The 17,066-nt window shown below is 42.3% G+C and overlaps 1 protein-coding gene across 1 annotated transcript in view; it reads right to left on the bottom strand.

The window, feature by feature from the left end:
• Positions 1 to 13,206, bottom strand: part of MINK1 (misshapen like kinase 1) — a 1,658,622-nt gene extending 1,645,416 nt beyond the window's left edge. Inside the window, exon 1 of the mRNA XM_044077078.1 lies at positions 12,732 to 13,206. Coding sequence (XP_043933013.1) covers positions 12,732 to 12,788 — 57 coding nt within the window. The 5' untranslated portion in view covers positions 12,789 to 13,206. The remainder of the gene's footprint in view (positions 1 to 12,731) is intronic.
• Between the last annotated feature and the right edge of the window lie 3,860 nt (positions 13,207 to 17,066).

Genomic DNA, 17,066 nt, shown 5'->3' with positions numbered 1-17,066 from the left:
CCGTTTGGGGTTGGTAGTGTGTGGAAGTGAAATCTGTATCCTTGGGAAACTATGTTTAAAATCCATTTGTCCTGGGTAAGGAGTTCCCAGTTTTTTGCTTGCAGAGCAATCTTTCCCCCTAAAGGAGCAGTCAGTTGAGAAGTGCTTGGAAGTTTTAAAGTTAAGTCATTGAGACAGCTTACCATGGCGGGGGGGGGGGGGGGGTCTTACTACTCCCTGATTTGGAAGTGGGAGCCCCCATTGCTGAGTCTTGTGCATACCCTGGGACTGACGCCTGGGTGTTCTGCTGGTTCTGGGTTTGAACTGAGAAGTCCTGGAAGAGGCAGGAAAGGACCAATTTTTTTGAGGGCCAATGCCTACTAAATCTCGGAGGCTGCACTTGTAAGAAATATTTAACAGTTTGCATAGATTTAGCCTTTTCCTCCATCTATTTAAGAACTACTACTGCTTTGTTGCCAAACAGGCGGTCCTGATTTAAGGGAGCATCCAGCAATTTAGTTTTAACATGATCTGGCAGAGATTGCTCCTTAAGCCAAGCATGCCTTAGTACAGACCCGGTGACAACAGCCCTGCAAGATGCCTCTAGTGAATCACAACCACATTGCAAAGTATGTTTTCCAACCTGTTCAGCAGAATGCATTAAATCCTTATTTTCAGCACAATCAGGAATCAATATCATTTTCTGTTTAAGCAACCCAATAATATGCTGATACTTTAACATATGAAACTGGCAATTTAAGGCCCTGATGGCCAAGGTTGCAGAGGTGTATACCTTCTTACCCCATCTATCCAGGACCCCGGAATCTCTATCAGAGGGGGTAGGATTTTTGGCAGTAGTAGCCTTAATGCCCTTGGGTCCCTGTGAAATGGTCTCAGGGTCCGCAGTAGGTAGTACGAATGAAAATTTGAGGCATTTACTTCCACAAGAAACATAATTATTGACTTTTACAGACATTGGTTTAGAAAAAGAAAATGTTTCCCCAACGGGGTACTTCGCTTTAGTTGAAGACTTCAGTTCTGAAACTCGAAAATGAAAATTTCAGGAGTCGGACGACTGACACTTGCGAACTGCTTCTGCTTCGGGCACTGCATGGCAAGAAAGAATGATACAATGGTGTCGGCTGCATGCTTTATACCCCTGACTACCGGACGTCATGGAAGATGAGACAGCAACTGACGCAGGACCCAAGACTTTGATAATCAGGCCGACTGAGGGCTACTGCAAGCAGATAACTCAAATGTGATGGCTGCAACAGTGAAACACAAAGAACATCTGCAACTCCAAGAAAAAATAAGAGAGACACCAAAGAAGCAGTATGAAGAGGGAAAAGCTAAACTACAAGACAAAAAAATCCTCACTAATGTAAGACAGGTATTCTAAAGCACCAGACACTAAATTTGCAGGATTCTTGCTCAGACTGACCAAAGTTCTCTCTCAGTAAAAGTAATACAATAGCAGCTGTAAGCCAAAGGATTTTCAGTGATCACAGGCCTGGTGATTCTGTGTTAATGAAGCTCAACTTGTATCTATGCAACTTCTAAAGACGACAGCATTTCATATAGTTTTTCATAAAAAACAGGATCTGCACAAAAACAGTGTCAAAGTTGCTTCCTCCCAAACTCACTCCAAAGCTTAAAAAAATCAAAACTGTAATTCAAAGCATCCAATTTTCTAACTTTCAATGACAAAAGCACCAAATACTCCTTTAATAGGAGTTCAGCAGTCCTGGGAAAAATAATTCCTACTACATTCATTTGTGTGGATTTAAACAACCTACAGACCATTCAGCGGACCAGTCATATCAAAGTCAGTATTACAGACACAAAGGCTGCTAAAATGTGCTCTCCATCAGCTTTACTAATCCCAAGGACTGGTTTGTCCAACTGATAAACTGTTTCATAGCATTAGTGGCAAAACTTCAAACAGCACAGTCGCTACTAAATGGCACAAGAGAGCACAACTGACTAGGACATGAAATGCAGCACGGACGAGGGTTTTGCACCATACTGACACAGTATGTGCTAGTTTTATTTCTAGTACTCTACAGAAATAAGTAGGAAGCATTAAATACACAAACTGGTTAACTTTGTTTCCATGACTACAAGGTCCTCCTAAGCTGGATCATTCCCTGTTGTCATAGAAACTACATTGAAGTATTATGCCTTGACTATGTATAGGCTTCCATACATTACTTGTATGTCTTTCAAGTTGTCCACACACAGGGTAATGACCAGATTAGTAATGGGGAAAAAAAAATGAGTGTATTGCATAAAATGTGAATTATATGGTCAACATACTGACTTCTCAGGTCATATCCCCCTCCAGCTTCGGACCAATTTTCAACAGCTATGTTACTCATGTTAAATCCTGAGAGAAAACAGGCTTACAATTACTTCTCGAATGTGAGACACTATCAAAGGTACATGGCAAGAACCTTTAATATGACAGTTGTGATGACCAAGAGGAAGAATCCCCAGATTTCCCTATCTCTGTGTCTCTAAACATTACTCCAGGGCAGCATTAGAGGGCTGAAGTCCATAAGAACTTAAACTCTGAAGAAACAAAACTATTTTTAGTCATCACACAAGCTTTGTAAAATACCTCCAATTTCTGAAAATTACCAGATTAGTGTGTTCAGACACAACTAACCAACATACAAGGTAATTAGTTGGTCCCTTCCACAAGGGGTTTTAACTGCTATCCATTCTGAAAGTGTACAAGCATATGATGTTATCACTCTATGGGATACTTTTACCATTACAAACAATCCCATCAACAACCAGAACCTAGCCGATACTGATTTTGAACTAGAAAGTCAGTGTGGATAGGTTGAACCAACTCTCCTTCGCTGGAGTGAGATGCATCTCCCCGAAATAGACTTGGCCTCTTTCAGAGGCCAAAGGCTAGCCCCAGCATAACAGCCTGGAAGGCAACAAAATGCGTGTGTAAAAGGTGCCTCACATTAACAGCTATCCTAAGAGTCATCACCAACCTGCTGATCATGTGTTTTCAGTGCAAGTATTTTATGTTAAGAGTTTCACCAGTGTTTTGTATTCGTTGAGCCAGCAGTGATTTTTAGAACCCCCCCCCCCTCTCCACTGTTGTGAGACTGTGGAGTTGGTATATTTCATTTTCAGGATAGGGATTGCCCAACTGTTATTTTCATAGGTTTTCCATTACTACCGTCAGTTGCTCATAAATAAACCCACATTAGCTCCATTCACATTTATCCATGTTCCCTAGCCCAGAGAACTGCAGCACTAAGGAAATCTTCACACTAAAATGACAACGTGGAGGGTCCTTGGATCTTTTCCTGCCCAAGCACGAACTAAATCTGGACATCACAGATGCAATAATGTGCCTATGCCTGCTAGGGACCCTCACCCCTGCGATTATAAAGAGGAGGTGATAGAATGGGCTTGGAAGGGGATCCAGGACAACATGGGATATTAAAGAATGGGATACTGTGTGGATACAAGATCTGTGGTGCGAGTATAGCAGGGACAAAGGAAAGCTTTACAGCAAGCACAGCACTAGAAGCACCGATCAATACACCTAGGTACCTAGGTAAAGACAGATAAACAAGGCACCAGCATTAAACTAAACTAACCAGCATATAATCCCCTACTGTTATACATATCGGCCAAAAACAATTATATAAACAAAAAAATTACACACACAAAACCATTGTAAGCCATAGCCTGCTATAAGCAATGATCCTGAAATAAAAAGGAAAGCAACTTGCCAAGTTCACACTACAAGCAAACAGTGAAAACCAAAACAAACAGCTCTACCCACTGTAACTAATGCAATTTTTGCTTCCAAAAAATAGACAACTTTGCTTATTTTAAGCATATGAATTATTTTTGTGGAAATGTATTTTGGATTACACTTCAATTTTGAGATGGGGGCTGATGGGCTACATGCAATATATAAATAAAGTAGTATGGATTTAATGCATTTTATAAGGTGAAATGCAGCTATGTATAACTAAAACAACAGTGATTTTTAGGTGCATTTTGCTTTAATGACCTCTGAGGTGTCTACAATTGTTGCAAGTGCCTGGTGAGGTACATACCAAAGGGTGCATTGTATTCTAGAACTGGTCTCATAAGGGAGAAGTATTGGTGGGGGGGGGGGGGGGGATTAATAACTGCCTTCTGGAGGCAATGCCCTTGCTGACAAGACAGGCAATGTAAAAAGCCTTCCTCACTGCTGTGGAAACATGATGGTCGAAGGAGAGGTCTCCATCAACCTGTGTGCCCAGATCTCTTACCATGGATTGGCTATGTAAGGTGTTAATGTAATACTTTGCAGGGAGATCTCCCTTGCCAAAAGGGAAGATGTATTTTTTAGCATTGAGCTCATGACTCTGGCACTAATCACTGATTTGAGTAAGACCTTCTTGAAGAGTGACAGTGTCACTAGGGGATTCAATGACTGCGTGTGGTTAAAGTTTGCAGATGACTGCAAGTTGGGTGCGTTTTATTTTGGCCTGTACTTCTGAAAAATAAATTCCAAACAATAGGGGCCCCAGTACAGAGCCCTGTGGTATTCCACTGGTTACTGGTCCAGAAGTAGATGAAGTTCCCTATTTTAACTGTGTGTGTTCTACTGGTGAGCCAGTTAGCAAACCACCTAACTATATACTGGTTTACGTTCAGTTGGGCAAGTTTATCAATGATGTCCAAGTGGGGAATGGTATTGAAGGCCTTTGCTAGTTCTAAATAGGCAGTGCGCACAGTTTTGCCTTCATCCAGGGCTTTGGTGACTATCTCGAAGTCCAAGTTCAGTAGGCAATATCTCCCTTTGATGAAACCAAACTGAAAAGGGTCTAGTGTTTGGAGGTCGCCTATATCCTTGTTGATGAGAATCATGATAATTCTCTTCATAACCTTGCATACAACGCTGGTCAGACTTATTGGCCTGTAATTCCCAGGGTCAGCAGAGGAGCCCCATTTAGGAGCAAGACGTGTTGTGTACTAACAAAAGCATCTTTTTGTTTTGCTTTTCTGACTATATACAAGTCAATGCACTGGAATTTCAATGGCCGGTACAGTCAACAGGCTATGCTTAATGATGTGCACAGGTTGAAACGAACCCAACTACACAATTTTTTTTCTTTTTTTTTTTAAACACAGAGGTTGTACAGCTACAAATATATGTACATGTAAAAATACACAAACTTTAGGCCTCGTACAACAGAAATACATACGTTCCATAAACAAATTTCAGACTACAATGTTTATGTACATTACACATCACACAATGAACACAGCTTTAAATACATTTAAGTCCAGAACGTTGCAAAATACACTCTTCGAGACACGTGCAAATAATTACAATCTCAAAAGTGAATCCACAGTATTCCTATGCAAGTAAACAATACAAAAAGTTGTACCAAATATCTATACATTTTGCTGATTAAATGCATTACCCACATAATGTGTACAAATCAATAAATATGGCAGTTCTAATTTAACTGAAATAGTTAAAGTTGGACTAAACCCACTCAGTCCAAAAACTGAGACTTCTTCGACAAGAGCTTTTGCAATCGTTTCCAGACGCTTCTTGAATCAAAACATAGATCACAGTGCACAGTACTGAAAATATTGCAAGCAAGCGCCTGCTTCACCTCATCACATGCTCAACTTTTTTCTTTTTCAGCATAGTAAACCTGCATAAACATGCAAACAGCAAATCTTTTACAGCAACCTTTTCTAAGACCAAGTCGTATGTTGCCAATAAAATTCACTCTACTGGTAAATTTCAGTCATAAGGGTGGCATGTTCTACCACTCCCCCCAAAGTGCAGGAAAAAAAAAAAAAAAAAAAAAGGAAAATAAACTGCTTTGCCAACATGTGCTTCTCATTAAACAGGCAGTCACTTTCTCTCATCCCATTCTGACATTTTTACCACCACCATAAAACTGATATCAGAACAATCTCTCTAGATTTTGCATAATATTCAACAAAAAGCTTTATACGGCCGTTTTCTCAGCTTAATACAGCTGTCATAAGAAAGCATTACACACCTGCCCACCCTCCCCCACAATCTCAAACTCTGCAGTACAGCTTGTCCTCTCCTTGCCTGTGTCAAACAAGGCACAGATTGTGCACACGGAGTCAAGTTGCAATGTTCCTACCTGACAGTTGCTCCCAGACACATACTTGCTATGTAACAATTTAATCATCCAGAATTCACAGCTGACATTCTTATAGCTCTCCCCCAATAAGAGTAACAATGATTGCATCTGACAATATGCAGTACACCTAGTTTCAAAACTCAATAATGGGACAGTAGGAAAGGGGGCTAGTAATAAACATCAGAAAATTGTGAACAAACAGAAGACATAGAACAAATAACAGAAGAACGCAGAAATAAGACTGCATCTCAGATGAGCTTTTACCCTCCTTACGACTAGCAGTATTAAACCCAAACACATCTTCGTAACTTGCATGCTTCTGTATGACATACATCATGATTTACATGTTCCTGTTTGAAGAACTCATCTCCCCAATACACTTCTACACTCATGGAGACTGCAGTGTTATCTTTAGGGAAGAAAAATAAATAAATTTGTTTTCGTAAACATACAGCACTATCAGGATACTTAAGAACAAACCTACATAAGTTATTATAGCAATAACCCACGCCTGGGTGTGGGTAATGCTAAATTTACCCACGGTTGGCGTGGTTTGGTCCCGAGGCCCGAGGACCAAACAAAGCCAACCGTGGTAATTAGCATTACCCACACCCAGGCGGTTATTGCTATAATATGACATTGTTTAAGAAAAGAAACTGTTACTTTTCTTAAATAATGGCATAGTATAATGCCTGTTTACTGCCCTTCCGCAGATGTCTGGCATCCGCGGCAGTTCTGATGTACTGCGGCGCCTGCGCAGTACATCAGAGTGAGCAAAAGCAACGGAGAAAGCAAGATCTCCGTTGCTTTTTAGAATCGCTATGTTAAATGAGTTTAACATAGCGAGACAGTTTAAAATAAGCAACGGACATCTCCGTTGCTTATTTAACTGTCTCGCTATGTTAAACCCATTTAACATAGCGAGACAGTGTTTAAAAAAAAAAAGAGTTATACTAATGGAAAAAAGTCCGGGCGACCGGACCTTTTTCCATTAGTATAACTCGATTTACAACGGGCACGCTGGCCAATCAGCGTGCACGTTTTGGGGGGATCATGGTTTAATTTGTATTATTCAGAATCAAAAAGGAAAACAGTACTGCAAGGAGGAGATCGGATGCAACATTTAAATAAAAAAAAAAATGGGGAGAAAGACAACCAAATTGTCTTTGGTAAGATTCTTTTGCCTCATGAAAGAGAAACAGACAACCAAGATTACCATGCAAGAAGGCACAAAAGCCAAGACTTCTGCAAAAATCTGTGATTAAACTATAATCATAACTTCTGGAATGTTATAAACTCAAGCCCCAACACAACAGATCTGTAAACATTAACCTTTGTGAACAATCCTATTACAGCACAACAATATTACAAGTCCTCAGCAGACACTGACTAGGCTCTAATTTATCCAGACATTCAGCTGTGATTACAGACTACCATTTCTTTCAGTAATACCCAATCTGTGCCTGCTAGGCCAACATATTAACACTCACCATTCATGGTAAGACCCTACACAGGACAAAATGCCTGTCAAATACCTATGGTGAGAAAAGAAATAAGGAGGCATGTTCTGGAACAAAAATCTCAAGCTTGAAGCTTGAGCAAGCAACCCAATCAATAAGTAAATATAGGCCCAAACGTGAACATGTGTTATCACTACAGATGGAAGTCAAATGTATAACTAAAGAAAGTTCCACCCTCCCCGCAAAAAGAATTTACACATTTCGCATGACACCTCAATAAAGGGAGGCATGTAAATGATTTTGTACACTTCAGATAGTATTGCCAACTTGCTGGCTGGTCTTCTATGCATCTCCAATTCATACCTTCTCATCAGGGGCACTTGCTCCACTGTTTAACCTAAAACAAATGAAAGGCAGCAAACATGACCTATTAGAACCTCTGGAATTGCTATTTAACTAATGCCTCCAAACAGGCTTCATGTCACATGAATGGAGAACAGCAACAGTCATCTCTCTGCACAAAGGTGGGCCAACTACAGACCCACTAGTCTCATGTAAAGCCATGGAATGAATCATAGAAATGATCAACAGTGATATTGTAAGGCTCCACACACTGGACCCAACCCAGTTTGGTTTTTATCAAGGGTAGATCTTGCCTATTCAACCTGGTGGACGTCTTTGAGAAGGTCACCAAAGTAATGGACGAGGGCAAAATAGTTCACACTGCCTACCTTGACCTGGCCAAGGCATTTGACACAATACCCCACTCAGCTCTTGACAAAACTTAAAAGGTTAGGTACAAATTTGTACGTCACCCAGTGGAAAGCCAACTGGCTCACAGACAGGACCCAAAAGTTAGAATTGAAGAGTCTCTACAAAGAGGCCAGTCACAAGTGGAGTCCCTCAGGGGTCAGTCCTTGGATTGGACCTTCTTGGTATTTACTTTTCTGAAGTCAAGGCCAATGTCAGTGGTCTCTAGCTGACTAAATTTGCAGATTATTGCAAATTAGGAGCAGTCATTGAATCCCACACCAACACAAATGTTCTCCAGGAGGGGCTGACAGACAAAACTTGTCAGAGATATAAACTGAAACTAAATGCCAAGAAGTGCATAACAGTATCCTTTAGGAAGTCATCCACCCCTGGTAACCATCATATTAACACACCCTTTTGAGTTGACCCAGTAGTCAGAGACTTAGGGACATAGATAGCAATCTAACCTTTGACCATCACGTGGCTACAGTAGTGAGGAAATCCTTCTATGTTCCGCAACTTATAAACAAAAGTATGGCATCTATATTGCACAACTTATAAACAAAAGTATAGCATCAAAGTCCAAGGAAGTCATTGTTCCACTGTATTCAGCAGGCATATCCAACAAGTGGAACGTCCTCACAGGTTCCTCACTAAAAGAATAAAGGGCTTAAATAAAATGTCCTATGCAGACTGCCTCAAGGCTCTATCCCTTACATACAAGCTTTTGAGGGGAGATTTATGCCTGACATACAAGGCATTGTCAGACCCCACTCTGACAGACTCCTGCATATCCGTTAAACAAACGGCACTAGGATTACCCATTCTAACGACTTACACCTTGCCTGGGACATAAACAGGACCTGCTGGAGAGACGGGCATGTATCCTAGAGACTACCCTGTCTATGCAACAGGCTATCCATCCACGTGAAGCAGAATTCCTCCCTAACCTAATTCAAGTGCAACCTTGACAACTGGATGGGGAACAAATTCATCCCTGGTTTGGCACCCATGTCTCTAACAGACACAGGCAACCTGTAAATGGTTCATCTAGGCCCTAGCTTGTTTCATCTTCCAAGCCCCTACTTACACTTACCAAGGATACCAGAACTTGTCAGAGATTTGAGATGCATGGCTAGGCTTAAAAAGGCCCTTGTGTTCATTAAGCCTTGTAAACACCTACAAACTTATAAGAGAAAAAAAGGGAAAGGCAGTCATCCGAGGAATTTAGTGAGGGGGAAGCTACCAAAGGAGAATTCAGCTGTAACTTATTTGTGAACATGTTATTCTATCCATTAACTACAGCTATAAATCTGGTAAACTACTCGAGCAAAAAACAAAAACGGTAACACACTCAAAGTGCACCGTGATCAGAAAGAATTCAAAAGAAAGCAAGAAAAGCTGCAAGAGTACATTTGGAGAATGAGAAAGAAAAATGTTAAACATGAAGGAAAGCAGAGTACATAAAAATGCTGAGGAAACCACAATGCCCAAGATGTGTAAGGGTACGAATGCTAGGGTTATCCTCAACAATGGTTCTACTGCTCTTAACTCTCCCATTCTTCCCTGGTTCTGAAACCTTGCACTATACCCACTGACACACACGCCATCCCATGACTTCACTTCCTACTCTGTGGAGTACTATTGCATATCCTTTTCTTTCCCCAACAGTTACCAAGGGATACCAAATCTTGTACCTCATTTCTCTAATAATGCACACAAGCTCAACTAACTGAAGGTTTACAACCAGTCCACAACATTAACCATTCTGGTAATTACAACTCTTTTTCTACCAGTTTCCTTCTCCCATGGCACCAACTGGCCTCAACACTGCCATTTCGGACCTCAACAGTGCAAAATAAAATTAGGTTAGGAGTAATCAACAAGAACCCTGGGAGATCTCATACAAGCATACTCAGACTGATCCCAGCACAGAACCCTGTGGCAATTCAATGCTTAACCAGGACGACTTCTAATATATAGCCAATTTTCAATCTGCTCCATTTCTGGGTCCTACCCCTAATTCGCCTAACAAGTGAGGTGTCTTGCAAAAATCTTTGCAGATGTTCAAATATACAGCATTCACAGGAATAATCATGTCTCATTATTCAAGACCCACTTAGAGAATTAAAATAAGATGCACCAAGATGACTTCCACTGTATGACGTCATGCTGTCCAGAAGCAATTGGAGGACTTTCAGAAATCTTCATCAGCCTTAAAAGACTGAAGTGGAACCCTGTACCCCTCAGCTCCAACATCAGCTGCTTAACACTTTCCCATGGCTCCAACCTCCTCGCAGTACCAGCTGACGGAAAGCAAAAGGACTAGACAGAAGCCTTCATTGGTGGTTTGGGAATAAGGTATGGAGTGGAGCTAGAGACAAACCCATACCTGCTGACTTCAGGAATTTGAGATCTACACCTAGCATGTTACTATACTTTGGGATGATTATGATGAGAGGTCCTGCAGGATATGCTTACTCTGGGCCCAAGGATCACACCTCAACAATTCCACATGCCCAGAAATGTCATGAGCTTGGCATCCAAAGAAATGTCATGAGCTTGGCATCCAGCAAAGATGAATACAAGACATGACCTCACCAGTACACCATTAACAACCAGGATAGGTGTATGTTCTCCTGCCAGCTCTATCAGACAGTCTCATTAACTGATCAGAGTCTCTTGCTTCATCTAGCTGTACCATCAGAAATGAAAGGAAGGAAAGGGTTTTCACGGGCCTGTAAATACCTGGACACTTCCTATATAAAACCTAAAACAACACAAACATCAACAACCTCCATTTTCTAACACCACTGCTGCTACAAGGCACAGACTACAAAAATCATAGCAGGATTTACCTCACACTCCTGCCAACACTAGTCATCTCATGGAATGCAATGAAAATCAGGACCTTGTCTCATTTATTCGTACACTAGCATTCGTTTTCCAGTCACTCTTACCATTAACCCTGACTAATGCCTGTAATACCATCCCTCACCTGCATACTGCACTCTGCCTAGTCACTCCAGTATAAAATACAAGGGTACTCCCAACTATTATTCTGACTGACCTGAAGCATAACTCACAACTGTGCAGATTTTCGCCTCCAATTATTGGTCGGTTTTCATAAAATTTGTGGTTCTCTCAAAAATAATTGAGGATTGAAGTCTCTAAATGACTAACATTTTAGTTTCCGACTTCATATTCTTCAGAAAACGATTGACAAGGCAACGTCAATTATTCTAGCAACTTTCTAAGTTTAGAAGAGCAATATTTAAATTCTCTCCCTATTCTGGGCCTTTGCCCCTGATAATTTTTGCCTTTGTCCAGATTTGTTGTACTAAGATGTTAAGAGGTATGACTTGACGTATTAACTTTCCCTCACTCCCCTTCTAATGAAGTGGATCCAAAAGATTTCTCCTGCTCATCTAAACTTACATTTTGCCCATCCACCACATTTGCCAAATCTCTCTTTTGAAGGAACTTCTTGACCTATTACACCACCCCAAAGTACTCTCATAAAGATCACTTCCAAAGTCAGTTAAAAAAAAAAAGACTGCATTTGTAGCTTAAGTTATAATAAATCTATACATCAAAACAGGTAATGCAGGAGCTAGAGCTCTTAGGTTTTCTGCACCCATAAATCAGATAATACAGTGCTGATGAAGCATCATGGAAAACTAACTAGCAAACAGTTCATGTGATCTACAAGACTTAACCTGACCAAACCTTTTGTGCTGAAAGCGATGTGGGCAGGACCTTTTTTTTTTTTTTTTGCTTCATCTGATGGACTGAGTGCAACAATTTACAAGTACATCAGAATAAAGAAATAAGCATTTCTTCACTTAAGCATCCTCTAGCACCTGACTTGGGGACTGCTAAATCATTTCCTGTTGCATTTTCTGAACCATTAAAATAGTTTTTCTCCAGAATAACTAAATTATGCTGCGTCTTCAAATAACTATGTTATACTTCCATGCGTTTTTCCTAGTGAATTCAACTATGCGGCACTTACGGAGTTTAGCACTAGAGAGTTTAATACGCCTACTTCACAAAAATAAATAAAAATTACAAAAAATAAATAAATAAAACCGTGAGGCAGAAAAGAAACAAATAGGTTAAAAGCATCATGAAAGAACAATTAATACTATACACAATAACACAACCAAAGGTGCAAGAATCAATGACAGCAACCCAAGGAAAATGCGCAAACAAGAGCAGAGACGACCAACTTGGAAGGGTATGAGTTAATAGGAAGGTGTAATTCTGGGACAAGGAACCTGCAACAGGGATGGGTAAGGAAGGAAAAGGAAATACGACTTAAAACCTCCGTACAAAACCTATACACCCAAGCAGGTACCCCTGCACTCACCCTCAGTGCAGACAGGTCGATGTCGTCCAAGCTTCGGGCCGGCGCGGGGTCGGCCATCTTCGGCAAGGTAGGCAGTGCCCCGCCGTTCGGATTTACGCCGGTAACCCCGGCGAGTGAGGGAACGGGCTGGCAATCTATCTCCCTCTCTCCTGGTACTGCGGCGACTCTTAGTGCCAGGCGCTGGCGGTTCCTAGCTCCTCCTCCCCCATGTCATGAACGTTCAGGCCGCCCGCTATGGGGGTCAACAACCCAACCCCTTCTGGTCTGCTATGGTATGGCTATCTGCAGGCAAGTTGCCAAGTTCTCCACTCCCAAGGAATCCTTGCCCTGTTGCTGTTCCTCTCTCAGTTGACTCACAGTGTCGACGGTAACTCTTGCCCCGCCCCTACACAGTTGCCTTTAGTCACCTCAATCAGGCCGCTCCTCCGTGCAGCTCTGCCTACCTACAGCGCGCGCACAGCAACGACAACTCCGTAAAGAGATACGACTCATACGAGCTGCCAGTGGGCAACTTACAGTGCGTGCGAGCGCGTTCACGTGTGAGGCGGAGCGGACGGTAACTTCCAACACAAGTTGTATTGCTTTCAGCTCCCAAAGGTATTAGGTAGTCCCTCATCCGCATGTCCAGATTAAAATAAACTAACTGCCCACATCCACACCACAATTTGTTGTACACACGCAGAAGTTCAATTGCAGGCTATAGCTAGGACTCGGGATTAGCATAGTATAACAACATTCAAGTTTGTATGTACTTCTCAGCTTTCAAATCACAGCAAAAGGACCAAAATCATTGCGCTCAAAATTTGCATATGTATAAATTCATTTACCTGGGGGGTGATAGTACAAATGTGTAAACTTGCCTTTTTACTAGATAGATTCAATTTATAAAATTAGAATCCTTGTGGTTCTAAAGGATGCACTCCTCCTACATAGATATACTACAAAAATGTATCCTTACTGCAACTGTAAAAAGATTCATATGCCTATTTCCTTAGCTTGCTATGTATCAGCTATAATTAGAAGTTATGTCCTTACCATAACGTTCCATGTGGAGTGTTCATCTCGCCTTTGTTCTTACACCTGGGTTCGGAGCCGATCCTCGGCTCCGTGTCGGCTGCTTGGCAAGCTCTGCATCGAGAAGAAGCTCGAGACCAACCTAACTCCCACAATCCCCCTCTGCCTTTACCTCAGATCTAGTTTGCAAGCAACGAGTAACACATTCATGCCAAAACAAAATAACTGAGAGAAACACCTATACATATATATATATATATATATATATATACATATATACAAAACAACTGCGTAACGCAGAAGCAGAAGAAACCAAACCAGACACCAAACTGGACGTTCTTCCTGAGGGTGGGAGGGTGGGAATGTAAGAACAAAGGCGAGATGAACACTCCACATGGAACGTTATGGTAAGGACATAACTTCTAAATGTGAGAGTGTTCAATCTCGCCGTTTGTTCTTACACCTGGGTAGCGTCCCTAGCTCCATGTTCCTGAGGAACTCACGGGAGAACGTTCTTGAGCACAGTGGAACCAAAGGTTGCCCTGTCCTTAGAAACCCTGTCTACCTTGTAATGAGAAATGAATGTATGTGGTTTAGACCAAGTGGCAGCTGCACAAATAGTGTCTAATGGTAAGCGAGCTGCATGAGCCAGGGATGTAGATACTGATCTTGTAGAGTGCCCCTTAGGTTTGACGGGTAAAGTTTGTTCCGAAGTAGCATAAACAAATATAATGCAATCAGTTAGCCATTTGGAAAGGGTTTGTTTAGTAACTGCTATACCCTTCCTGCTGTCTGCAAAGGCTACAAAAAGTTGATCTGTCTTCCTGTGATCCTTTGTTCTATCCAGGTAAAATCTAAGTTGTCTATGAACATCCAACTTGTGTAACATATACTCCAACTTATTGGAGTGGTTTTTGAAAAAGGTAGGGAGCTCAATGGATTGATTAATGTTATTAACGGAGCAAACTTTGGGGAGAAAGGACGGATTAGTGCGAAGAGATACTCTGTCAGAGTGAAAGATCAAATAGCCGATGTAATGGCCACCAAAAAGAGGGTCTTCCATGACAAATACTTCAATGGACAAGAAGAGGCTGGTTCAAACGGAGGTAGCATCAATTTAGATAATAAAAGGTTGAGATTCCAAGGTGATGTAGGAGTTCTAACTGGTGGTCTAATATGGAAAGATCCTTTCAGAAAGGCCTTACAAAGTCTGTGAGCCATAATAGGAGCCCCACATTCTTCCACATGAAAGTTGGAAATGGCAGCCAATTGCACTGTCAAAGTGGCAGGAGAAGCTCCTTGGTGGAACAATTCGGTTAAAAACTCCAAAATCTTATTTAAGGGAGCTATAACAGGGTCCAATTGCTGTGTATTTGCCCAGTGAACAAAACGCTTCCGTTTACTAGTGTAAGTCTTTGTAGTGGAAGCTTTATGAAAAGCCACTAGTATATTCTGAACTGCCGGTGAAAGAAGATCAGACCTGGCTAAGTAGGGAAGCGGAGCAGCCAAGCTGCTAGTTGGAGTGACAGAAGCGAGGGGTGGGGAGCCCCTGACGAATGGGTCAGTAGATCCGGCTCCGGGTCCAGGATCCAGGGTTCCCGAATGCGGTGTGCCAGAAGAAAGGGAAACCAGATTTGACGAGGCCAGAATGGGGCAATGAGGATGATCGTCCTTTGCAGGTTGTTGGCTTTCTGCAGAAACTTTGCAATCAGGGGAAAGGGAGGAAAAGCGTACAGGAGACCCGGGGTCCAATCGTGAACCAGAGCGTCCCTGGGGACTTCCCCTGGAGGGGGTAATAGGGCAAAATAGCTTCTGCATTTGGCGTTCATTGGAGACGCAAAAAGATCGCAGGAAGGCTGGCCCCATTTGCGAAAAATCTCCTTTGCAACTGACTGTTTGAGGGACCACTCGTGAGGCAACAGGATTGCTCTGCTCAACCTGTCGGCTATGACGTTGGATGACCCCGGGATATGCGTTGCAATCAGAAAGCGACCCGTGGACTCCGCCCATTGCCAGATTCTCATGGCCTCTCTGCATAGTTGATAAGACCTGGTTCCCCCTTGTTTGTTTATGTACCAGACTACGGACATGTTGTCCGTCTGAACTGCAATAGTCCCTAGAGGAAGAAGGGGAGCAAAGTGTTGCAACGCTAGAAACACTGCCCTCAACTCTAGAACATTGATGTGCAGATTGTACTCTAAATTGGTCCATTCGCCTTGGACTGTCTGTCCCTGAAAGATGCCCCCCCACCCTATCAGGGAAGCGTCCGTGGTCACCGTAGCTGTCGGCGTGGGTAGCACAAATGGTCTTCCGCTGGAAAGATTGCAAGTCTGGAGCCACCAGGCTAGGTGTGATTTGCATGTGTTTGTGATCAGAATTTCGTGTGTCAGAGGTAACTGTTGGAACGACCATTGTGCAAACAGTAGCCATTGTAGAACTCTCATGTGCAGTCTTCCCAATGGTATCGCAATGAGAGAAGCTGCCATGAGACCCAAAACCTTCAGAACCAGTTTTGCTGAGGATTTTCTGGATGACAGAAGAAGAGATATGTGGCTTTGAAGTGAGACTATCCTTTCTGGAGGAAGTCTTAGAATTAAACGTTGCGTATCCAATTCTGCTCCTATGAATGAGATATGCTGTGATGGCTGTAGTAAAGATTTTTCGAAATTTACGGAAATTCTGAGATGAACACAAAGCTGCAGTGTGTAATCCCTGGCCTGAATCAGTTGACGCTGGGTGGTGGCAGAAAGGAGCCAGTCGTCCAGATACGGAAACACCTGGAATCCCAGGCGTCTCAAGTGAGACGCTACCACTGCCATGCATTTGGTGAAAACCCTGGGGGCTGAGGTCAGACCAAAGGGCAGGGCTCGGAACTGAAAGTGGCTGGCTCCCAGCCGGAAGCGCAAGTGATCCCTGGACGCCCTGGCCATTTTGATGTGGTAGTATGCGTCCTTCAGATCTATTGAGCACATCCAGTCGTCCTTCTGTAAAAATGGAAGGATCGATTGAAGTGTGACCATCCGGAACTTTTCTTTCTTGATGAAGGTATTGAGATTGCTTAGGTCCAGAATCGGCCTCCAGTCCCCTGTCTTTTTTGGAACTAAAAAGAACCTTGAGTAAGTTCCGAATCCTCTTTGGTCCGCTGGGACTGGTTGGATTACTCTTTTTTCTAGCAGCTTTGAAATTTCTATAGCTGCAGGGTCTCGCAGATGGGGCGGTACATCTGGGAGTCTTTTCTTCGGAATTGGGGGCAATAGGAAGGGTATTCTGTAGCCTTTGGTAACAATGCTTTTTACCCAATTGCCTGATGTAAGATTTTGC

Source organism: Protopterus annectens, chromosome 7.part0 (genome assembly GCF_019279795.1).
Source record: "Protopterus annectens isolate FY-2018-M chromosome 7.part0, PAN1.0, whole genome shotgun sequence".
Taxonomy (NCBI): Eukaryota; Metazoa; Chordata; order Ceratodontiformes; family Protopteridae; genus Protopterus; species Protopterus annectens.
This window is presented reverse-complemented; position numbering and strand designations above follow the sequence as displayed.